Below are 25,099 nucleotides of genomic sequence, written 5' to 3' on the forward strand. Positions count from 1 at the left end.
GGGCCTGAGCATTTGTGTGTGTGCACACGCTCGTGGGGTAATGTGCTTGTAAGCATGTCTGGCCGCCTCCCCTCTTCACTCTCCAACCTGACTGGGACCCGGAAGAAGCTGGGAGCAGAGGCCATCCACTCCTCATCCCTGGGCACTCCCACCTGTAATCTAACCTCAGTCCACCCCTGAGTCTCCCTGCCCATGGTGCCCTGGCTCCTGCTCGTGTAGTAGGCACTGGGCCTGGCACCGAGGTGGAGGATCTTCCTGGCTGTGAGGAGGGAGGCACAGACAGATGGTGGAGACGGAGGGGGGTGGTCTGAGGGCTAGCAGCAAGGGCAAAGGTGGGGAGCCAGGTTGGCCTCTAGCCTGCTCTCCTTCCCAGAACCAGCTCTGTGTTCAGGCCGGACTTTGTTTCCTAGTTTGCCAGCTGTGTAACTTTGGCCACTGTCTTAATCTTCTAGGCCTGAGGAGTAGCTGGAGATGGGGAGTGGCTGAGGGGCAGAAGGAGTCAGGCCAGGTGGTAGCCAAGGCCCCAGGAGTCACCAGTGTGGGATGGGTGGCTGAGAGAGGAGCTGCGCCAGAGAGGGGCAGTCGGAGCACCTGAAGCTGTGGCTGGAGGACACGCAGGTCCTGAGGAGAGGACCTTCCTGGGGAGGATGGAGGGTGGCAAAGGGCAGGCAGGAGCCCTTTCTGATAAAGGAACTCCAAGAAGTCATATTCCTTTCAATTCCCATCCCAACTGCTACAGGCTGATCCCACCTCTGTCCCCCTCTGCTGTAGCCATGTCTGCACTCTCTCTGGGTACACCCAGATGTCTTACTTACAGGCAGTGTGTCTGTCCGTTTTCCTGGCTGCGTGTCCGGCTGTTTCTCTGGCAGTGTTCAGTGGTATGGATACTTCCTGACCGAGCATCTGGCTGTGGCTGTGGCTCTTCCTAGCTGTTTGTCTGGGTGTCTGCTTGTTTGTGTCTATCAGCTTCTCTGCTGTTTCTCTGCTGTGTGTCAGACAGTTTCGCTGGCGCTCTTTCTGACAGTATCTCTCGCTCTCTGCCTGTGCTCCTTGCCCATTCCCTGGCAGTGTGTCTGCTTACGTCTGGCTGCATCTTTTAGAATGTTTGGGGCAACTCCTCTGGTCATGTTGGCTCTTTTCTGCTCTTTCTCTGGCTTGTTAGATCCACCTTGTCTGGTGGTCCCTCTAAGTCTCTAGGATGCCCCACTGTGTGGAGCTGTTACTTCGGGGCTCTGTTTGGCAGCTCGGTCAGTCTCTGGCCAGTGTCTCAGCTGTGACGCTGGCTGACTGAGTGTGTCTGGCGGTGCCCTCAGTGTTTGTCTCTGGGTCTTTGCCTCTCTGTGGTCAACAGTCTCCCCCCCACCTCGAACCCTGAAGGGGAAGTTGTCACATTTGGGGCCCGTCTGTCCCCACATTTGGAGACAGACATTGCAGGGTCGGGGCACCCAGAAATGGTTATTTCCCTGCTGTTAGGTGTGAAAGGGGGGAGGGCTGGAGGCAGTTGGACCTATCTTAGGAGGCAGAACACCAAGTGAGGGCCATCGATCCTTCTGGCTTCTGTACACATCCCAAGGGTACTTTGTGTACTCACATGGGTGTGTATAGACACTGATGTGTATCTGCTGGCCTGGGGGGAGGTCCCAGGATCCTAGGGGCACAAGTCTGGGGTGAAGGATGGCCTCAGGTCATCCTCATCCTAAGATGAGGACTTATATATGAAAATTCTTGCCAGGCATGGCACACACCTGTAATCCCCAATACTTGGAAGACTGAGACAGGAAGATGGCAGGCTCAAGGACAGCTCCAGCAAGTAGTGAGGCTCTCAGGAATTTATTGAGAACTTGGTTCCAAATAAAAATAAAAATAAAAATAGGGCTGGGAGTGTAGCTCAAAGGTAGAATGTCCCTGAGTTCAATCCCCAGTGCCACATAGATACACATACACACAGTCCTCATTTTCTCTTGATTATTGGTGTGCAATAAACTACAAGCCACATCTAGCCTAGCTCATGTGCCACTATCCTGGTACCCTGCTTCTCTGAGTTTTCCAGAGCCCATGGCCCAACTCATGGTGAGGTAGGTCGGGACCAACATCAGATCCATGGGACTCCTGAACATCCAGGTTTCAGGCTTCCTCCCTGAGGTGCATAGTGGAGGGGGGGAAGGCTTCCATTCAAGTACATTTGGAGAAGTACAGACCTCAAAATAAGTTAAACATTATCCTTTTTGTTTGTAATGTTTATAGCTAGTTAGCCAACCTTACCAATAAAGTTATATATATTTTTTTAGAAAAAATGGCCCTGGCACTACCAGTGTCCTATAACTCACCTGCGGTTGACTACATTCTGCAGCCAGCAGTCTTAATCGAACAACAGACCACTGTAGGTTGCCTTCTACCATCTTAGCAAACCTTTGCCCACAGATGCCAGTAATGTTGCTTTCTATGGCTTGAAAGAAGATCCTGAGCCCCATTAAGAAGGGCATTTGGGGTCAAGGATCCCTGGCCCTACGGCTGGGATTTCCCAGTCTTGCCTGAGAACAGGGGGGCTCCCCAGGAGGTTCCTGCCTGGGCTGATGCTGCCCTCCCACCCGTTTCTCCTGACAGATGGCTGCTCCTATCCCGTGGGCCTGCTGTGCCGTGCTTGCTGCCGCCGCCGCCGTGGTCTACACTCAGAGACACAGTCCACAGGGTGAGTGCTCAGGGGAGCAGCCTGTGACCCCTCTTGGAGCTGCACATGAATCCACATTGGCACAGCTGCATACTGACACCACCCTAGAGCCACACACACATGCTGGCATTGCCACACCTGTGTACCCAAAGGGACAAGTAGTCATGTGACACTGAAATGCAGGGCGACCCACTGATGTCTCATGGGCATAGCCTCCTGCAGTCACACCTGGGTGGTCACAGGCCGATTGTGTCTTTCGCTTGAAATGATCTGTTCCTCCTCCAAGAGGGAGGGTATAGGCAGGTGGCATAGGAGTTGATCTGGGGCCAGGAGCTGGGTCCCTGTACTTTATTTGAGTAAAAGGGGATCTTCTTCAGAGATTGGTAGGGGCGCACTGATAGAAAACAATGGGCAAGAGTGCTAGTCACCTTCTACCCTTACTTTATTCTAGAAGGAAGATGGGGTCAGAGAAGGCAGGACAGGCAGGGGGACAGGTAGGAGGGGCCGGTGCACTAAAGAATGCCTGGAGAAGGGAGGGACTGTGCAGTCTGGGCTGTTGGCGGCCTCCCTGCCAGACCCTCCCACCCCCACCGTCATCTGGCAAGAGCAGAGTCCTTGCCACAGCAAAGAGCTATACTGCTCTTGGGAAGCAAGTGCCCTGATAACTTGACCATCAACCTCTACTGTATTCTAGGCAGCACCTTCGAAGGCCCCATGCCCATCCTATAGGCCTCAGCTCGAAGCTTGCCTTGAATGAGGCTCCCTAAGCTCCTTCATTGGTTGGGTCCTGTGTCCCCCCAACTTGTATGGCTGCTGGGTTGGGGTGAGGCAGGAGGATGGGAGCAGGTCCAAGGCCTAGCGGTGTAGCAGGCCCCGATAGCCGAGCACTGCTACCCTTAAGGGATTCAGAGGGCTGTGCATTGAGGTTTCTGTGGCCTCTTCCTCACTAATAGAGAGAGCCTAGCCTGCCTCAGGGCTACTGACTGGACCTGCACATGGCCTTCCAGTGATCTCTACGCTGTGTGCCAAGATATGTACTTGTGTGTAAAAACAGGGCCACATGTGACCAGGGCCCTGGCATAAGGCTGCATCTCTTGAGAGTGTGCGAGATCATTTTCTTGGGTGAAGGTGTTCGTGTCCTTGTTTGAATGCCTCTCTGTGTGTCTGTATCCTGATGGGCTGGGCCTCGTGTGTGACACTGTCTGTGTGTTTGAGAATGTACCGCACGTGTAAGAGCATCTCTGTGTCTTTTGTGTTTGTGTTCCTGTTAAACTGTCTCCCTGGGTGTGGACCCTGCCCATGTGTGGCTGTGCCTCGGGGTGATGGTGCCTTTCCCTTTATGTGCGTGCCTGGGATCTTGTACCAGGCGTTCCTTCCCCTGAAGTGGGACAGCATGCCCATGTCCCTGAGCCCACGTGTGACTGTAGCCCTGTGGAGGGTTCTTCTTTGTGGGTGACCGTCCTCATCCTGTGTGTGTGGCGATGTGAAGTTGCTGAGGACGTCCAGGGGGGCTGTTTCCCGCATGTGGTCCCCATGTGAGCCTGTGTGCACAGGTGTGAGGGAGCTGTCAGTTCTGTCCCTCTGTGTTCTCTGTGTCCATGACCTCATCCTGTCTCTGTCTCTCATCCTGGCTTCTAACAACCTTTTCACAGCTGATTCCTTTGGAGCATTTGTCACCGCGTCAGGGCCAAGAACCCATCCTCCCCCTGCTGCTTGATTTAATTTCTGAAATGGACAACACATCAGTAGGGGCACCCAGGGGCGGGAGGAGAGCGGTCCAGAGACAAAGGATTCGATCACTGCCGTCGCTGGCGCTGTTGCGTGGCTGTGCGGATGGCCATGGTTGTGTTCCTGTAGCAGAGTCACACTGTGCCTGTCATGTCTGCTCCCTCTGCCTGGTGGCCTGTGTCCTTACGTTGTCATTTTTCCTTACTGCTCTTCCATCCTCAGCTTGTCTTCGTTGTCGGGTTGTGTTTCCATGTCTCCTGAGGAGGACAAGGTGTGATGGGGAAGGGTTGTCCCATTGCGTTGTGCTTGCTGTGTTGTGTCTGTCTCCTGTCTTGTGGCTCTGCCCGCCCCACAGCACTAACGGGCCACACTGGCTCCATGTTAGTTCTGAGCTGCTGTTCATCTGTGTTAATGTGTTGCCGCTGGGACTGCGATGGCCACACCCCCTCCCCAACGGTCAGTTTTCAACCTCCTTCTCAGGCAGCTGGATGCAGAGTCTCTGCTTGGGGGGGTTGCAGAGAGAGGGGCTTGGCATGTTTCCTGGAAGCTCCAGGTTTTTGGAAGGGAGGCTGGAGGGGGGCTCAGTGGCCGGAGCTGGTGGATGGGGGGGCTCCATGGCCTGAGTCTTGGACACTGGGCCTCTGGTCAGGGGGAGGCCCCCATTCAGTCTCTGGTCCAGCCTCACAGCTGTGGCCTCCAAGGCCCCCAGCCACCGCCCTTCCGCCCCTTCATCCTCTGTTCGGCTGGTCTCCGGCCCCACAGACTAGTGGTCAGAGCTGGCTGGATTTCCTGCTTCCCTCTCCTCTGACAGGGACCCATGAGAGGCTCAGAGAGGGGCAAGACAGAGACCGGCAGTGAGGGAGAGAAACCAGGAGACAGACCCTGGCACAGGAAGGACAACAGAGGCAGCAAACAAGGACAGATGTTCCAGCACAGAGAAAAAATGTCCTGGGCAGGGGGCTCCAGCCTGGGAGGGGCTGGTGGGCTCTGGGGGATCCCAGCCGCCCCCCCTCTCGAAGTCCTGGTGGTGTTAACAAGTCTAATTAAGAGGCCACTGGCCCAACTTAATTGCCTCTGAAAATCCCCCAACTCAGCAGGGTGGCTCTCTGGAGGGGAAGATGTGAAGGAGTGTTAACGAGGGATCCTGCAGCCCCCTGCTGCCCCCTCCCCCTCCCACCTTCATCCACAGAGCTGGCGGGAGAGGGAAGCATCTGTCCTTCCAGGCTCAGGGGCAGGATGGGAAGCGAGGGTGGGTGTCCTAAGGGCTCTGCATGCCGCCTGGGGATCTGCCTCTGGGCCTCTCTGTCCACTCGTGCCTCCCCCACCTGGCGCTGTCTCTCGACAGGTGCTCCGGTCCACCCTTCCATCTTCAGTCTCCTGGGCTCTGTCCATCACGCCTGGGTTGCTGAGGCCAGGGCTGGGGTTTGCTTTTTGGCTTTGACAGGCCCCTCCTGGGGGCAGGAGAGGGATGGTCAGAACCTCACTCAGCCCCAGTCCCCTTCCCCAGTGGTTCCGGCCTCACCGTTGAAAGGAGGAAGCTGACAGCTGCCAGGAGTTCCCGAGGGTTTTCTTCATGGCCTGCCTGCTCGTCCTGCTCCTCTGCCCTGGCTCTGCATGGCCAAGAGGACAGAGCTGTGGGGTGCAGAGAGTTGGGGAGAGGGAGAGAAGCTGGAAGAGAGATTGGGAAGGAGACAGGACAGGAAGGCAAGGGTGAGGGAGAGAAACAGAGACAGAAAGGAGTCCAGGAGAGGGGCCCCTGGGGTTGGGCCTGTTGGTGGCAAGGAGTTAGGGTCATGGGGGTCAGGAAAGCTTTGTAAAGGACCCAGGGCCTCAATTTCCACTGAGAACTGACCCCTTCCGGCACACACCTCTCTCACACACACATAGCCCCTGTACAGGTACACAAATACAACGTTGGAGATGTGCACACACCTGCATACTCACAGGCACAGAGAAGTTTTGCACGCAGCCCACCTGCTTGAGACATCCACGTGGTCACGCAGGGCCTCTGGGCGGGACCCCTGCTGTGGCCGCACCTGACCTCACCTGTGCACACTCACCTGGGATGCGAGGCAGGGCTGTGACCTGTGACTTTTGCCCTGTGCCCTCCCTGTCCCACAGAGGCACCCCATGTGCAATATGAGCGCCTGGGCTCGGATGTGACACTGCCATGTGGGACAGCAAACTGGGACGCAGCTGTGACGTGGCGGGTGAATGGGACAGATCTGGCCCCTGACCTGCTCAACGGCTCTCAGCTGGTGCTTCGAGGCCTGGACCTGGGCCACAGCGGTCTCTACGCCTGCTTCCACCGTGACTCCTGGCACCTGCGCCACCAAGTCCTGTTACATGTGGGCTGTAAGTGTTGCCCCTAGCCCCTACCTGACCTCCCACCTTCCTGAGACATACACCTTTAACCTCAGGTCAAGTCACCTTCCTCTTGGGGGGCTGGGAGAGGGGAGGGTCACACCCTGACCTTGCCCTCTGATCTCCTACCCTGCCATTCTGATCTCTGGGTCCAGTCTTGACAGTGTGTCCAGACCCTAGGGCATTTCACCCACGTATCTCATCCCCACGGAAATCTTTGAGATCCTGAAATCCTGTGCCGGATGAAAAATTGGGCAGAGGAGGTCTGGCAAGCCATGGTGCATCTGGGGCCTGGGTTCTGTGCTGGAATGGTTTCACTGTATCTACCAGGGCTGGGCAGAGGACCTGCAGGAGGGCATGGGATCGTTATACAGATATAGGTAGGAGCTTTCTGGAAAGCCCTCATGAAGGAGAAAGGCTTCCTGGAGTAGGAGGCACATGGAGACCTGGAGCATTTGGAAGATACATCAACATGTTTTTGACAGGAAGCAGTCTGACTGTGGCCTCAGGGCATTAAAGGTCACTTGGGCTGGTAGATGGGGGAGGGAGCAGAGGGAGGCAGTGATGACCTGAGGAGTTACATGGACTGAATCCTGTTCTTAAAGGAGCTCTCTTACTGCGGTGAAGAGAGGCAGGTTGGATGGGGGAAAGTAGGGTGAATGAGGACCTAGGACTGGGGCATGGAGTTGGGATGGAGGCTCCAGGAATTGGTGATGGTGTGGAGGTGGGGAGGAATGGAGGGTGGGGATCAGGAGTTGAGACAGCTGGAGGTTAGATCATGGTACAACAGGAAAGAATGGGAGGGGGAGGGAGCATGTTCTGTTTGAAAAGTGGGTTTGGGTTTCCCTAGAATCAGATCTCAAGATGAGAATTCATAGACTAGTGGTTTATTTGGCCGGTGATGGAAACATCATCAAGGAATACTTAAAGGGACACAGAAAAAGGAGATCAGTCAGTAAAGAGAGAGTTGTGCAAGCATCACTTTTTGCGACTGGACCACTGCTGAGGAAACTCAGCAGGATGCAGGATGTGCACCTCAGAGTGGTCCTGCCCAAGGGCTGTTTATACACTCCTGCATCGTTGATGGAGGGATTCTCTGGCACTTTTGGCCTGATTCCCCAATGGGCAAAGTCAGCCTTAGTGGCCAGAGAAAGCTCTTAGGCAAATAACTGTAGAAGTTGGCAATGAGAAGGGATATGAGTGAGGGACCTGCAACTCCAAAAACATCTGCTACAGACATGTTGGGTGAGGGGGTCCTCCGGAGACAATGGGGGAATTGGTGGCTGCAAGCCACTGGATCCGAGGGTCTGGGGGCTGGAAGGGCAGGCCTATGCTAGACATGGACTTTGAAGGAATTTTCAGCATTAAGGCCATGGGAGGGGGTGAGATGGCTAAAGGAGAGATTGTGAGGTGAAAAGAGGACCCAAAATTGAGACCTGAAGACCATCCACGTGTAAGGGAGAGAAATCAGCCACACAAATAAGAAGGAGCCACTGGAAGGTAGAGGGAAGACCAGGTGAGTGTGATTTGGAAGAAGGAGTTGGAGAAAGCAGAATGATGAGGTCACGTGTGTTGCCAAGGGCCAGGTGAACAGGCACCCAGCCCAGGACCAGAGGTTCCCACTAATAGTGAACGCTCCACAAACTCTTGTTTCTTTTCTCCCAAGCCAAAGACTCAGACTCCTATGGCCTCATCCCATTTGGTTGTGATTCACCCCATGGTCCAAAGTCGGTTCCTTTATTCTCTGGAAGCTACCCAGGAGATGCTCAAGCAATCTAGGAGCAAGCCCTTGCCCTGTTGTCTGGAGACTGATGGGAAGCCAAGTGGCCAAGTGGAGTGTTAGGCTGAAGAGTTGCTCAGGGTCCCTACAAAAACACTGGCCACCCAGTGGGGCCAGATGAAGTGTGGAAACAGGTTTTTGTGGGGATGTACCTTTCCCCATGGAAAAGCCTTTTAAAAATGTGTTCAAATTGAAGAGATGGCATTCAAACCCAACGATTTAGTTGCAAGCCACGGGTGGAGTGACCCCTATTGGTAATATTGAGAAATGCAGGACCAGCCTACTGAATCCTTCCTGAACCCGGATGGTTCCCTTACTATTGGAGCCTTTAGCCTAGCCCAGGGCACTTACAGGATGAGGTCATCTCAGCACCAGTCACATCCACCCTACTGTGTCTCAGTCTGAGTCCCAAAAATCCCCAGGAAGAATAAAGCTGGCCGTGATGACTGGGGTTTGGTGATTATGAGCCCCCATTTCTGGTTCCATGATCTTTGGGGTGACATTGAAGTGTATTTGGGTTTTGCTTTGTTTTGTCATCTCTAGTACTAGGGATTGAACCCAGAGGCATTCTACCTGCAAGCTACACTTCCATCCCTATTTATTTTTTCATATTTATTTATTTATTTATTTATTTATTTATTTATTTATTTTGTAGTACTGGGGATGGAACCCAGAAGCATTCTACCTCTGAGCTACACCCCCAGCCCTAATTTTTATTCTTTATTTTGAAACAGGGTCTCACTGAGTTGCAAAAGGCCTCGTTAAGTAGCTGAGGCTGTCCACGAACTGAGATCCTCCTATTTCACCCTCCTAAATGCTGGGATTACAAGCGTGCTCCACTATGCCTGGCCCTTTTTATTTTTATTTTGAAACAGGATCTCACTAAGTTGCTGAGGCTATTTTCAAACCTGCAGTCCTCCTGTCTCAGCCTCCCAAGTACTGGAATTACAGGCATATGCCACTGTGCCTGACTGTAACTATTGTGTGTTTGTGTGTAGCGGGGTACTGGGGACTGAACCCAAGGGTGTTCTACTTCAGGTTATACTCCCAACCCGTTTTTTAGGTTTTGTTTTGAAACAGGATCTTGCTAGGTTGCTGGAGTCTTGATAAATTGCTGAAGCTGGTCTGGAACTTATGGTCCTTCTATCTCAGCCTCCCAAGTATTGAGGTTACAGATGTGTGTCACCATCCCCAGTGTGTGTGTGTGTGTGTGTGTGTGTGTGTGTGTGTGTGTGTATATATATATATATATATATATATATATATATATATATATATTTATTGCGGGTCTGGGGATGGAACCCGGGGCATTTGACCTCCGATCTACACCCCCTGCCCTATTTTTTATTCTTTATTTTGAAACCGGGTCTCACTGAGTTGCTAAGGGCCTCACTAAGTAGCTGAGGCTGTCTGCGAACCGCAATCCTCCAGGTCTCAGCCTCCCGAATGCTGGGATTACAAGTGTGTGCCACCATGCCTGGCTATAGTTGGGTTTTGAAGTAATGTCCATAGTCTTTACCCACAGGACATGCCCTCATCTGCCCTGTTGTGGCCAGAGCCCAGAATGTTTAGAAACAGTGATCACTGTTCCCTTGGCCCTGCCCATCCAGAGAGGGTTGGCCATGTATTAGCTGTAGAGTTTGTAACAGGTTTTTATCTGTCATTGCCTTAATTTCTTATAAAGACCTGGTCAGAGGAGCAGGGGATATTAATCATAATCATATCAGTCACTTTATCTTAGTAACAAGAGACGGGGTTTGGCAATACCGAATATCAAATTATCCTTCTTGCCAGCTCTCAGAACAGGACAAAGTTATCCCTGATTTGTTGGTCATTTGGATCAAAAATTACCTAGTATTTACCCTAACCCTTAAGATTTTTATGTCTATTTCCAATGGAACATGATTATAACAATATTTTCTTAAAAGGCTCCTTCACCAGGCTGGCCCCGAGCTGCTTCTCCTTACCCACCTTCCTGCCCTCTGGTGGGCCCTCACCAACAGCTGTTAGGACCTCTTCCCTAGGATGATGAAGGATGCCCACATTAGGAAACAGATCACGGTGTTCCGTTAGTAGCATCCTTTTGTTTACTGGATACTGCTGATTCAGTAACATTCTGCTTTTAAGCTAAAATAAACTGGAGATTAAAATAATTTTTAAATGGACAGTTCCTTGTCCAGTTTTCTTAAAATTTGAGAGTGGTCAGGGGGAAACTCCAGACCCCCTGGTTCAGCCCTACTCCTTCTCCAGCATTGTTTGGCTGGGAGAGAAAGACTGGCAGGGAGAGGGCGGTGCTTGAAGATGTCTGGGAAGGAATCATGAGTGGGAGGTAAAGGGGGGCATTTGAGAGTCCAGGACTTGGGGTGCCTCAAGGGACATTTGAGAGTCCAGGACTTGGGGTGCCTCAAGAGTCACCACAGGATAATGTTGAGACCGCGGAGGGCCTTGGATGCGGGTGGGTGGGAGGGGAGCTTGGGTGTGGTGTGGGCAGGGCTGGAGCAAGGGTCAGCCCACCCCACCCTGGCCTGATCTGGCCCTGCCTAGGGTGTGAACGGCGGCCCCTCCTCCTGGGCCGCGGGCAGGCCTCGTGCTGCGTGCCGGGGGCTCCTGCCCAGGCGGGCTGGCGAGAGGAGAGGAAAAACATGCGGTTTGGTGGGCTGGACATGGAAAAACAAGCCAATTAGGAGGAAAACAAACAAACCTCGGGCCAGCAGGGGCACATGCACGCATGCACACGCACACGGCCCCACATGGAACTCAGGGACACCCTGCCATGCTGACACACCTAGGCATCTCAGGAACCCCCACAAGGGGAAACTGGGGATGCCTGGGCATCTTGAAGCACGCCTGGACGCCAGAGCGTGACGCTGTGGTGTGTACGTGGACGAGCTTTTGCTTGCACACCCCTCCAGCACGCTCCCACACATGTGGACACCCTGGGAATTCGGGGCATCTTCCCCACCCACAGTTTGAAAAGTACACACAGGCTTAAGCTCCATGACATACTCTGGTATCTCACACATGGAGCGTAGCTGTCACTGAGCTTCTGACACAGCGCTCGTTGGCAGTCTTGGAGGACCTCAGCCACACCGCCTCACACTTAGTCAAGCTCTCATCAAACAGCCGCGCCCGGGTCACAGGAAACACAGCCAGCCAGCCCTCATGGCCTCCAACCTTACATGGCCGCTCAGTCTCCCTCATGAAGCCTCTCAGAGTGACACACAGCACCTCACAATCACCGTGCCTTAAAAACAGCCCTTTCCCCAACTCGCGACACACGCCAGGCCTCCCACTCCACGATGTCCCGCAATCTCACACTTGGTCTCGCAGCACCCCCATCTCCGCCCACCCGGCCCCTCAGCTGGGCTCCAGCTGCAGCAAGTCACTCTTTTTCTTCCTTTTCTTTGTTTTTCTTTCCTCCTTTTCCCTCTGAGAAACCTGGTCCCTGTCAGGAAACCCAAGCCCTTCTCTGCTCAGGGCCCAGGGCCAGGCAGGAGTAGCCAGATGACAGACAACCCCCTGCCCGGCCCCCAGCCCGTGACCTGCCCAGCCAGAGAGGAACGGGTTTGAGGGGGAGGTGGGAAAGGGAGGCTGCTCTGAGGGGGATGGAGGACACTGGTCAGTGGGGAGGCTGGCCAGGAAGGGAGCCTGGGAGCCTGATGCAGTGGCCTGCTCTGCCCTCCAGAGTCCCAGGCAGCAGGGAGCTGACTCTGCAGCTTCAGTCCCCACCCCCAGCGCCCTTCTCCTTTGAAGCTGGGGTGAGGGGGGGGGTGGCAGGAGGCGGAGTGGAGGCTCCTCTGCCGACCTCGGAATGTCCTTTCCTCCCCAGGGTGGCTGCCAACTCTGGCCTGGCCCATAGGCCCCCAGAAGGCACTTCCTGTGTCCTTGGTCGCCCCCACCCACCCCCATGCAGAGCGCCATGCCCGTGGGCAGATAAGGAAAGGAACATAAAGGCACACAGGATGAACATGGAATAGACACAGTGCCAGGAAGGCTCCCTGGGGGAGGGCAGACAGCAGTGGGCAGAGGCAGGTGCCGCTGGGGGCCTCAGCCAGTGCCTGGGCAATGAGCTGCACCATGCCCAGCACTGGCACCCTGCCCGTGCACCAGTGCTCTCCTGTCCCTCTCTGCTCATTTCTGCTGTTACAAAGCCAGACCCGGGCCCTGGAGTCTGGGCCCAGGCCCTCCAAGTTCCACACAGACTGGACACACTCAAAGTGTACAGGCAATCACACAGTCACTCAAAACCGTGGACGGAAGCCCACGGTTCCCGGTGTCACCATGGCCACTCGATAAGCACACACATGCACTCCCCTTCATTGTCCCTGGCTTGCTGAGCTGCCCCCTCCCATTTCCTGTCCACCTGTCAGGCAGGGGGCGGGGTAGGGGGAGGCACAGAAGGGAGGTGTCAGTGTCCCTGGAACCACAGACGGACATTCCTCGCCTGGGTCAGGTCGCAGAAGCTGCCTCCTTCCAGGAACCTGAGCTGCCTGTCCTCACGCCTTGCCCAGTGCCTGAGGGTAGGACAGCTGGGCTGAGTGCTGACAGCAGCAAAAAGTGTGGTTAGACAGCAGAAAGGACTTCCCGCGTGTGGTCACGCAGGTGCATAACCCCATTCTGGGGTTTATTTCCAGCTCTGGCTTGCTGTGTGATCCCAGGTAGGTCCCTGTTCCTTTCTGGGCCCTCCTATTCCAGACCGAGGGCAGCTTTTGACCATGTCATGGGCTTCTTAAATGGCTTGTGATGGAGGAATGGGGGCACTGGAGCTAGAGTGAGGTTCACACAAAGGGAACAGCAGCTTCCTCGCAACAGACACTCTTCCATGTGCGCGCACACACACACAATTATATGTGGACATGCACCCAGAGCCATTCACACATCCACTCATGCATCCACATAGGCACTCCTACATGTCATTCCTTCATGTCAGAAGACAACATAATATTCACGTATGCATGCAGACACCTACACACATGTGCACAGTTGGCAAGCTGCCCAGGGCTGCTCCTGTGTAGCCACCAGGCCCATCCTTGTGCCTGGGGCATCTCTTCTCCACCCTGATCGCCCTAGCAGCCAGAGGACACACTCAGAACCCCTTCATTCTCTGGCGCAGTTTTCCTCTAGGGGTGGACACTGGCAGATGTGGGCTGGGGCTGGTTCCCCCAGACATCACCTCCATTCTGTGATTGATGAGCTGAGGCCCACAGCCCCTGCTCCCCAGTTCCTGCCTCCATTGAGCAGGTGTGGGGGGGGGGGCTCCTCCGCCTAGCCCTTGTTTTTCTTTAATTAAACATCTGGCTCTCTGTGGCCTGGGAAGCCTCAGACCCTCGCTGACAGCCCTCTCCCCACCTTTGGCATCGATGATGATGGGTTGAGGGGGAGAGCTGAGGCTCTGGGGCCCACTTGTCCCCACACTAGTGCAGGGGACTGGGGCTTCAAGCATGCTGACCCTTTTGTCCTCTCCCCCAGTGCCACCGCGGGAGCCTGTGCTCAGCTGCCGCTCCAACACTTACCCCAAGGGCTTCTACTGCAGCTGGCATCTGCCCACCCCCACCTACGTCCCCAACACCTTCAACGTGACCGTGCTGTGAGTAGCTGCGCCTTTGACCGGGTTCCAGCCCTGACCTCTGACCTCCCCCAGCCCCCACCATGCCTGAGTCTACACCCCAGCCCAGCCTTGGGCTTCACCTGCCCTCAGCATGCTCCTACCTGACCCTTGGTGTTCATCGTAACAGTACCTGGGTCTCACCCCTACCCAGGCATGGCTCCAAAATTATGGTCTGTGAGAAGGACCCGGCCCTCAAGAACCGCTGCCACATCCGCTACATGCACCTGTTCTCCACCATCAAGTACAAGGTCTCCATAAGTGTCAGCAATGCCCTGGGTCACAACGCCACGGCCATCACCTTCGATGAGTTCACCATTGGTGCGTGTGGTGGTGGGAAGGTCCCTGCTGCATACTTCGGTGTGAGTGTGCAGGCAGAAGTGTGTCAGAGGTATACATGAGCATTGGGGATGTTCGTGAGTGTGCACACATGTATGTGGCACAGACATGCCTTTGCACAGGTATGTGTGGTATGTATGTATGCGTGCATACCTGTGATCACACAAGTGAATGTCTTTTATCTGCAGGGCCAAGAGACCTCTGGACAGCTCTTTCTGTTGTCTCTCTGGCCCCCAGGGCATGCAGCAAGGGGAGGGGCGGTTGGGCCAGACCCTTGCACAGCTGCAGCCTCCACCCGCCCCATGCTAATGGCTTCCTTACGGCCTGTGATGAATGAGGTGTCAGAACAGGAGACAGGACTGGGACAGATACCGCCCTCTCCCCAACCCCATCCCACCAGACCCTCTGCCTGCCCCTGTCCCATTCCAGGCAGACACTCCACCTTCCCCTGTTTCCCCCCTCACTCCATGGCTAGGTCCCCAGCCAGACTATTTCTCCAATTTGGACTCTTAGATATTCCCATCAAATCCCCAGCCTACCTCTGCCCCAGGCCTGCAACACCTGTGGACTGTCTCTTAACCTTGACCCACAGAACCTTCAAGCTCAGACTCTTCCAAGGAAGGCCATGTCTCCATTTACAACTGGAAACACTGAGGGAAAACCAGGCCTGGGGGAGTGTGTGATGCAGGTTCAGGAGGGGCAACCAGGTGATGGAGTGCTGATAGCCTAGGTGGGAGGCTGATCAGCACGAGGATGGCGTTGAGATGAAGGGACAAAATGGGGTGTTGGTCCCAAGAGCTGGTGACCCTAATGGCAGTGACTGTCACTGGTGATAAAGGGACATCAGAAGCAGAAGAGATGAGATGGTTGCTTAGTGGTGGTTGCTGGAACTGACAACAGAGGGCTGGTGACCATGCTGATGGTAAAAAACGGTTGGCCAGAGAGAAGGGTGACTTGAAGGCTGGGCTGAAAACATGGGCTTGTTTCCAGAGAACAGAGCACTAATGAAGCTGTGTCTCCTGAGCAGTGAAGCCTGACCCTCCGGAAAACGTGGTAGCCCGGCCAGTGCCCAGCAACCCTCGTCGGCTGGAGGTGACGTGGCAGACGCCCTCGACCTGGCCCGACCCTGAGTCTTTTCCTCTCAAGTTCTTTCTGCGCTACCGGCCCCTCATCCTGGACCAATGGCAGCATGTGAGTGCCCTGCCTCCGGCCTCACTTGTACCCCAGGTGGTGCAGTGTGGGGCCTGAGGGCAGTCAGAGAGGCTTTCCAGGGGAGAAGGAACTGAGTGGGCCTGGGAGGATGGATGGAGCTGAGTGAGGTGTCCTCAGGGGCTTCCAGTGACCTGCATTAGTGCAATGGAAACACATCATCTGCCTTTGTGGAGAGAGGTGCCGGAAGGGAGACTGTCTCCTTACTTCTGGTGGTCAGCCCTGACCAAGCAGCTCCCTTTACAGGCTCTGGGCCTTGGCTAGACCCAAGTGGCAGGACAGTCCTTGTCTTCGAGGATTCACAGCTAGGCTCTTGAGGTCAGGATCTGGTCATGGGGTCATGTCTGGCCCAGGGAGGGAGTTTAGGCCATATCTGCCTTTAGGGCTTCCGAGTCAGACCTGGCTTAGAGGTGAGCTTTTAGGTTGTAGGTCAGGTGGTCGCCTGGGCTGTGAATCTACCAGTGGACGAGGGTCAGTGTGTGATCAGGCTGTGGTCTGGATGTTAATCAAGCTATGATGGAGAGCTCCGGGGAGCAGCTGGGAGTTTGGGGCACTTCTTGGAGGCAATCTCATATTGCAAGCCCAGTTCTCATTGGGCCATGAGCTCTGTGTGTGGCCCATGAGGTCTGTGGGTCAGGACTGGGGTTGGGAGGGTGCTCCAGGAGCAACCAGGTTGGCTCTGGACTGAGCATGGCTTCTTTGCCTCACCTGCTCTGGAGGTTAGCCTGTACCCCTATTGTAACCAGGCTCCAGCTCCATCTCCTTATGTCCCCCTCCTGTTTTGCCTTTAAAGTACGTAATTTGATTCCTGGGTGCCTGTCCGGATTATGGGCCCGGCCCCTACAAAGGCTGCTCACACGCTCATGTGTTCTCTGACAGAGTCCGGAGTCCCTCCCGCCTGGCCAGCTGCCCGCGCCTAATGCATTGCTAATAACCAGGGTCTAGTTTCACAAGCCCCCCTCCCCCGCTAACGAGCTACAGGCAGCAGCCCTGCGCATCGCAGCGCACACGCCTTGCCGTGGACCTGGCGCACTGCCCACCACACACCCGGGAACACGCATGCACACACGTGCCTCCCAGGAGGACCCATGCTCCAGACATGCATGGACTAACATGCCAAGACCATGCCCTGTACCATGGGCAGAACTGACCCCCCCACTCTGACATGGGCAGAAGATGTGCAGGCGCTCTGGTGAGAACTCAGCCCCATGGCTCATCCTAGCCCGTTCCCCATCTCATAGGCATCGGAGTTGGCTAGATTTATGGGTCTGTTCAATTGAGTTTTGCTCCAAGCAGAATCTCTCTCCTATCCTTGATTCTGGAGAAAGACAGGTGTATGTTTAGGAGAGGCTGTGGAGTGGAGAACAGAGAAAAATATCATTGGGTTTTCAAGAGGAAACTACAGTCCAGAAATTGCAAAATAATAGGCTTCAGGAGGTCTGGCAGAGGCTATCCCAGCAAGGAGAAGGGTGAGGCAGGTACTGGGACCTAGCATGGCTTCCTTGTATCACCTGCTCTGGTCCTAACTCATCCAGGAGGCCTAGGGGGATGTTGGACATTTGTTGCAGCTGACCAGATGGGGGACTCCCAGGCCAGATGGATTCCAGTGACTAGGGAGTTCCTGCCAGTCAAGGATCCCTTCTCTTGAGGGAGCAGATTAAGGGATCAGTGACAACCTAGCAAGAAGGGTCCAAGCCTAGGAGATGTGGCCACGAGATTCCTGGGCTGTGTTCCTAGGGGTGTGGTACCATGATCCCACAATGAGGTGGCGCCTTCATCTGTTCTCCTTGGATCTATCCTTTGTCTCTGGGGAAAGACAGATGTGGGGATCTGCAGGGCTTGGGGGGGGGGCTGAAAGAGCTGAGGCTACTCCGTCAGAGGGGATCTTTGCAGAGCAGGAGAATGGGTGGACACCAGTGGAACCAGGACCCCATCTCCAGGAGAAGAGGGTCTTTGGGGCCCACCCATATGCAGGACTGGGAGTGAGATTTCCTGAGCCCAGGGTTTGGACTCAAGTACTTGTCTCTCATCATGCCCCCGACCTTTACCAGGGCTTCTCGCATCGGGACCACAGACTCAGCAGGAATTGAAAGGGCTTGGTACTCGGCTTGGGCTGAACTGCACACACATACAAATACACTTACACACAGGCATGTATGCATGCATACGCTTAGCCCATCGGGTCAGGTAGCCCAGACCCAGTTTTCTGGGGTGTGGGGAAGATTGGAAAAAAGACCAAAAAAGCCCTGAAGCCAGACATGGCCCAGAGCGGCCCCCTCCTCCGCCCCTGCCGGCTGCCCCTGTTTACGAGGCGGCTTAATGAGGCGGCGGGTGCTGCTGAGATGAACCAGAGCCCAGCCTGGGCCTGGGAGGGGCGCCGGACAGGCAGGCCAGGCCAGCCTGGAGCGTGGGGGGAGACCAGCAGGATGGGGCCAGCCAGCGGGGGTGGGGAGCCGATGCCTCCAGGAGGGAATGGAGCAGCTGTCCTGCCACCCAGGGGCTGCCCCCACCCCTTCCCACCTCAGACTGGGTGATAAGAGTGCCCAGGCCTTCCTGACCAGGCGCCCAGCTGGGGCTGGCCAGAGGTGTCCTGGGTACCTGGGAGCCCACAATAACAGTGCTAACTGCAGTCTATTAGGTTCTTCCCACATGGTGGGTCTCATTATAGCCCTAAAGGAGATATACCATCAGTGACACCATTTTACAGATGGAGACAGCAGAACCAGAGCGAGACACCAGAGCGGGATGGAGCCAGGCATGGGCTCAGGCAGCCTGGCCCAGGGTTGGTCCTCGTGACCTCCTTCAACTATTTCTTGATGGCAGAGGAGGGCCACACTCTTCTCCCTCCTCACTCTTTGCTCTAGTCACCTCCCGGCTGGGACGGAGGTCAGGACTCGGTCAGATGGGAGTCATGAGAGAGCTGGGACAACAGCATGGCCATGGAGCAGCAGTCTCCTTGCCCGGCCCTTGGGTGCTCTACTCCTTCAGGGGAGGCTTCCCTCCCTGGATCTCTTCCCTGAAATGGCCTCAATCTGCCAGAGGAATAGTCTCAAAGTCCCCCCCACTCCCCTGGAGAAGCCTTGCTCCCTCCAGGGGTGTCTTCCCTCTCTTGGCCCCCAGAAGTGTCCTCACTCCCCACCCCCCGGTCTGGCTGTAGGTGGAGCTGTCTGATGGCACCACGCACACCATCACAGATGCCTACGCTGGGAAGGAATACATCATCCAGGTGGCGGCCAAGGACAATGAGATCGGGACATGGAGCGACTGGAGTGTGGCCGCCCATGCCACCCCCTGGACTGAGGAGCCACGACACCTGACCACCGAGGCCCAGGCCCCGGGTGAGCCCGCCCTCACCCTGCACGCTGCAGTGTTGGCTGACCTGTCCTGCTGCCAGGCTCTCCACTGCTCCCTCCAACCCCTCCAAGGGTCTCTACACTCTCATCCGACTGTGCAGCCCGGGTCCCTGGTCCTTGCTATCTGGATATCCTTGATAGGGCTCCCTGGGTGGAGGGGTACATGTACATCTGTACATCTGTGAGCCTTACTAAACAATCGGCCTGATGGGGGAACCGGGGCATTTGAGCGTCCAGCCAGGAGCTGTCTGGTGGAGGAGGCAGCGCCAGTCTGATGGGGGAAGCAAGAACCCCCAGATCTGTGTGGGACCTCAGCCCTGGCCCTGCCCTGAGTTTCCCCCATGCTCCCTAGAGACCACGACCAGCACCACCAGCTCACTGGCACCCCCGCCCACCACGAAGATCTGTGACCCAGGGGAGCTGGGCAGCGGCGGAGGGCCCTCGGCGCCCTTCTCAGTCAGCGTCCCGGTCACCCTGACCCTGGCTGCCGCTGCCGCCACTGCCAGCAATCTCCTGATCTGGTAAGGCCACGTGAGGCTGTGGGATGGGGAGTCTGAGGGATCCCGTCCTGGCCCCATCCCTTACGGCTCTCCACCCTGTTTCCCCAGAGCCCGGCATCCCGCGGGAACGTGCCAGAGCACTGCAGGGGAGCAGGAGGCCGGAGCTGAGCCTGCGGACCCCCGGCTTCTATTTTGCACACGGGCAGGAGGACCTTTTGCATTCTCTTCAGATACAATTTGTAGAGACCCCGGCGGGCCCGGGCCTGCCGTCCCCCAGCCCCACCACACCAAGCTGGCCCTCTTCCCGCCCTTGGGGAGGAGGACCATGCAGCTAACCCACCCACCAAAGACCCCCCCTCACCTGGCCCCTCGGGCTGGATACTCCAACGCCAGCGACCCCCAGGAGCCCTTGAGGGGCCCGAGGGGAGCCCCTTGCATCCAGTTTCTCCTGCCCCAGCCTCCTGTCTGTCCCAGGGTCTCTGTTGCCACCATCAGATTATAAGCTCCTGACGCTGGGGGGGCCCAGCCATGCCCCTCCCCCCAGTGCCCACACTTTTCAGTACCCTCACCTCTGCCCTGTTTTGTACGACCCTCCCTGAACCCTGTCCTACCCCACAGTATTTAATGCCCCATCAGTCCCTTCTAGTCTGACTCAATGGTAACTTGCTGTATTTGAATTTTTTATAGATGTATATACAGGGGTGGGAGGGGTGGGGATTCTCATTAAACGTCACCATTTCATGAGACTTTGGAACAGAGCCATTTGGGAGGGTACTCTTCCTCCAGGGACTGTTGGCCTAGGGGAGGAAGGAAATGAAGAGGATGGGGAGAGTGGGGTGTGGTGGCATGCTTGTAATCCCAGCATTTGGGAGGCTGAGACAGGAGGATCACGGTTCGAGGACAGCCTTAGCTACTTAGTGAGGCCCTTTGCAACTCAGTGAGATCCTGTTTCAAAATAAAGAATAAAAAATAGGGCTGGGGGTGTAGCTCAGAAGTAGAATGCCCCTGGATTCCATCCCCAGTACTGCAACAAACAAACAAAAAAAAAAAAAAAAGAAGAAGAAGAAGAAGAGGAGGAGGAGGAGGAGGAGGAGGAGAGAGTTCAGCTTCCAGGCAGGTGAACCTGGGAACAGTGTTCTCTACTCCTTGAGGAGCTGGGCTTCCCTGGCGTATGCAGCCAGGGCAAACTTGTGGAAGCGAGGGGGGCCCACGAGGGCATCCAGTTAGTCCTGGAGGCTGCTGGAGCTGGCTGGGCCAGAGACCTTGCAAGGCTCATGTGGAGCACGGAGGCTGAAGGCTGGAGGCAGGCCTCATGCTGTGGCAGGTGTGAGCTTGAAATCCCCGCCATCCAGGGGACGATGGTCAGGCCTGGACCTCCGCTAGGCCACAGGGGCTCAGAGCATTGTCCTGGGCCTGGCCAGGCAGAGGCTGCCCGAAGAAGGAGGCTGCTTGGAGCATGACTGGGATTTGACTTGTGCTTCCTAAAATTGTGGAGTACAAGGTTGACCTCCAGGGTTAGCTTACAGTTAGGACTCAGTGTGGAGCTGGAGAGGCGCAGCGCTTTGGTCCAGCTCAGCTCTAGTGCCTCTCACTGAAGCTACCTCATGGAGGCTCCTTAGCTGAGAATGTCTCAGGCTGGGAACAAATTGGCTGGCCCTCCCCAAGGCAGGTCCTGAGCACACCTCCACTAATCCCCCAAGGCCAACACAGCCCCAATTCTTTTTTATTTATTTATTTTTTGGTGGTACTGGGGTTCCTGGAAGCCCTTCTACTTCCGGGCTACACTCCCAGACCTATTTTTACATTTTTATTTGGAAACAGGGTCTCCTAAGCCAGCGCGTGCGGCTGGCTTTGAACCTGCGCGATCCTCCTGTCTCCGCCTCCCAAGCGCGGGGATTACAAGCGTGCACCACCACGCCCGGCTAACACAGCCCCAATTCTGACCAGGCTCAGAAAGTGGATACTCCTCACAGGCCCACCTGAGACCACATCCTGAGAGGGGCATGCACAGGGCTGGACAAGGCACAGGCCCTGAGCTGGGCGCAGTGATGGCTGCAGATTGAAGGTGGCCAGCTCTCCTCCAGGCCGGAGGAGAGAGGGTGTTCCAGGTGGGAGGCCTGGCGTCAGGAAGGTCTGTGGCTTTTCAAGCTGAGTAGTCCCAGCTGTGGGAATGTGTGGCTCTTCCTTCTGGGAAAAGGCTCCCAAGATGGAGATCGTGAGAAGAGGCTCCGGACCTGCCTCTGTGCTCTGAACCCCCGGTCTGCCTATTGGGTCCCTGTGAGGCGGCTCAGGCTAGAACCTGTACTCCAGGCCCACAGAGGTAGAGCAAAGGGTTGCCAGCACTTGCTGAGGACACTGTATTCCTGGGACATGTCAGAACTTCCACCCTTCTCTATCTTTGGGTTGGGTGAGCTGAAGTCAGAGGGTCTCCAGCCTGAGCTGCCTTCTTGCTTTGGGAGCCTTGGTCAGCCCTGACTCACCCACCGCCCACCCAGGGTTTGGGCATCAGCAATCTGGCCTCCATTAGCAACATGGGAAAGCAATTATGTGGGGCCTGGAGAGGAGGGGGCAGATGGAGGGGAGGGGGCCTGCTGGAGCCTCAGAGGCCGATGGCAGAGAGGACGGGGGCACCTCCCTGCCCCCACCTCCAAGAGAGACCCAGCCCTGTCCCAGGCCCAGGGGCTGGAAGGCCAATGTCATTGCCCCAGCCTGCCCCTGGGGGTGGCGACCCCTCCTTGCATGCCCCGGCCCCACGACCTCACAGAGATCTCACAGAGTCCATTCCCCAGAGGGTCTTGGCTGCTGTGTTCTGTGCCTCCCCTGAGTACTGTTTCCATGTCCTTTTCCTGTGGTTGTTCTGGGGAGCTGGGGATAACTATGGAAGCTAAATAGAGCCCACCACTGAGGCTGGGAAGCTTGGATCTCAGAGCCAGTGTGCACAGCGGCCCAGCCTTCCAGGCCCTGGTTCTGCAAGGTGCACTGTGGCGGGGGGGGGGGGGGCGCCTCGCATCTTGTTCTGTGGGCCCCTGGCCGCCCCGCCTCTCCTCCCAGTGTAGCTCAGGCCCATTCTCACCAGTCTAGACCACTCCACCCCTCTCCTTGCTAAACCCGTCTCCACCTCTCTTTGTCCCTTTCTGGCCTGTTCCTCTGAAGATGGCTTTGTCCCGCTCTCTATTTTTGTATCTCTCCGTATGTCTCTATCCCATCTCTGTCTCTCCGTATGTCTCCATCTTCGGTGTCTTCTCCAGCCTCCTCTGCCCTCTTGTTTCTTTATCCATCATTGTCTTTGTACCTGGCGTCAGGGAGGCCTGCAGCTTTTCAAGCTGGATAGCCCCAGCCGTGTGAGCATATCTGTCAATCTTTCTCTCCTTCCCTCTCCTCCCCCCACTTCTGTGTATCTCTATACAAGTATCTCCATCCTCATCTCTGTATCTCTCTGTGTCTCTGTCTCTGCAAGTATTTCCATCTTCATCTTCGTATCTCTGGCCCAGTCCCAGTTCCCTGACTCCTCTTCTATCGTTTCTTCTTCCTTTGCCTCCCTCTGTCCAGACTCCAGCCTGTGGCCACAGCTCCTCTCTGGCCTGAGCCGGGGCCTGTCCTGGATTCTGCTGCCCCCTCTCGGCCACCTGTCTGCCCTTCAGTCCTGCTCCCAAGCTGGTGGCTATCAGCACAGGAATCCCACCTGTGTATCAGTCAGCCAACCAGAAGAGAGAGAGCCGCTAGGCAGACTCCTTCCAGGGCAGCCTCTGGCCCTGAGAACTCCCAAGAGCAGAGGTGCTTACTTCCTCTGTAGGTCAGGACCCTGATAAAATTCAGAATGCCTGGCTCAGAACCCCAGCTGTGCATCCTGCACCTGCGTGTCTTCATGTCCTGAGGCCCGCATGTCTACTCTGCCTACAGCCCAGGGCCACTGGACCCTCAGAAGGTGGGAACTCAGGACTAGCGCCCCAGGGGTGGGAAAAATAGGGGCAGAATTCCCCCATTCTTACCTCTCCTCCAAGGAGGGGGAGAGGAAGGAGATCTGGGGAGAGAAGTAGGAGGGGTCTGACTCAGCAGTGCCACTCCACTCTGATGGAGAAGGCTAATTCTGAGCGGGTTTGAGAGGAGCATGGGGCACGGTCAGTCTGAGGGGGGCTGGCCTGGGACATGTTCTAAAGAGGTCAAGTTTGAAAGGGCCAGTCTGAGGGAGGTCAGTCTGATGGGTCCAGTCTGAAGGGAGACTCAGCCAAAGGCACGTGTGTCTAAAGAAGAGAATTTCCTACTGGTCTAGTTTACCTGGAACCTATTTTTAGCGCTGAATATCTCCGGTCCTAGGAAAGCCTCCATCCCAGGCCAACTGGACTGGAACAATTGGCCACCCTACCTAAGGTCTTGGCTGCACTGATCTGAGTGGCAGGCTGGTCTGGAGGATATCCAAGGGCCTGGTCTGGAGGGTTGTTTCAAGAGGTGAGGTTCTAGGCCAGAAGCCTCTTTGGGTAGGGACCAGGCAAACAAGGTGGACAGAGTCCTTCTAGAAGGGCAGTGGCTAGGGAGTGACCACCAGGGGGCAGGGCAGGTTCTTGGGAGATCCAGAGGCGATGGCCCCAGCAAGGAACCAGATGGGCGGGACTGCACAAAGGATGTCCACGGCAGCGTGTGCCCTCAGAACTAGGCTCCAGCACACAGGGGGTGTCAATCCGCGGTAGGGAAGACAGCAGGGGTAGCTTGGGGCTCACCGGCGTGGGCCTGGAGCAATGAGAGAAGGTTGCCTGGGCAAGGATGGGAGGAGAGATGAGCAGCCAGACCTCCCTGCTTGCACGGGTGCCTGCCCGCAGGAGGCTCCCCGAGATTCCAGACATAAGAGCTCCGTGCAGAGCTGTGTGCATCGTGCATGCCCGCCCACCTCCCCAGCATCTCCACTGCTTCTCCTGCTGGCCTCCTCCAGCTGGACTCTTCCTGCTCCCCAATAATTGTTTCTGGACTCCCCTACTTCCATGCCTTGGTTGGTGCTGCACTTCTGCCCAGGACGCTCTTCTGTGAAGCATCTAAGGTCCATCAGATGCTGACTCCATGAAATACTCCCTTCCCCTCCCTCTCTACCGTGGACTGACGCCCACTGTGTGCTGAAGCCTAGTTCTGAGGGCGTCTCATCCCAGAGACCTGGAAGTGTGGGGGACTGGCACCGCAAGAGCTTTTCCCAGAGGAGGAGGTCTGAGGAGGGAGGTATGAACAAGGACCTGTGAGACAGGACCACAAAAGTGGAGTTGTCTTAAACCCCCCCATATACACTAATAAAATGAACAAAAGCCAAAATTTAAATGCTGCTATAAACTCACCAAGTTCCCTCATATATGATACCTGAACAACGCAGCAGAAGATTCTGGTGCAATAATTGACTATATCCCTCCTTTTCCTCCTTTTCTTTTTCCCTTTTTTACACTGAGGATTGAAACCAGGGGTTTTCTACCTCTGAGCCACACACACTTAGCCCTGTTTTACTTTTTTATTTTGAAATGGGGTCTTGGCACTTACTGCTAAGTTGCTGAGGGTGGCATCTAACCTGGAATCCTCCTG

General features: G+C 55.7%; 1 protein-coding gene across 1 annotated transcript; it reads left to right on the forward strand.

Moving 5' to 3' along the window:
- Positions 1 to 2,604: 2,604 nt before the first annotated feature.
- On the forward strand, positions 2,605 to 23,269 carry CNTFR (ciliary neurotrophic factor receptor; the record flags this gene model as incomplete). Its single annotated transcript, XM_080708949.1, has 8 exons — positions 2,605 to 2,689; positions 6,518 to 6,751; positions 14,010 to 14,127; positions 14,300 to 14,466; positions 15,512 to 15,675; positions 18,851 to 19,031; positions 19,399 to 19,567; positions 23,188 to 23,269. 8 exons carry the CDS (start codon positions 2,605 to 2,607, stop codon positions 23,267 to 23,269), a joined length of 1,200 nt encoding a protein of 399 aa, XP_080565075.1.
- Positions 23,270 to 25,099: the final 1,830 nt, after the last annotated feature.

The sequence above is a fragment of the Muscardinus avellanarius genome (assembly GCF_963383645.1).
Source record: "Muscardinus avellanarius genome assembly, chromosome: 13".
Classification (NCBI taxonomy): domain Eukaryota; kingdom Metazoa; phylum Chordata; class Mammalia; order Rodentia; family Gliridae; genus Muscardinus; species Muscardinus avellanarius.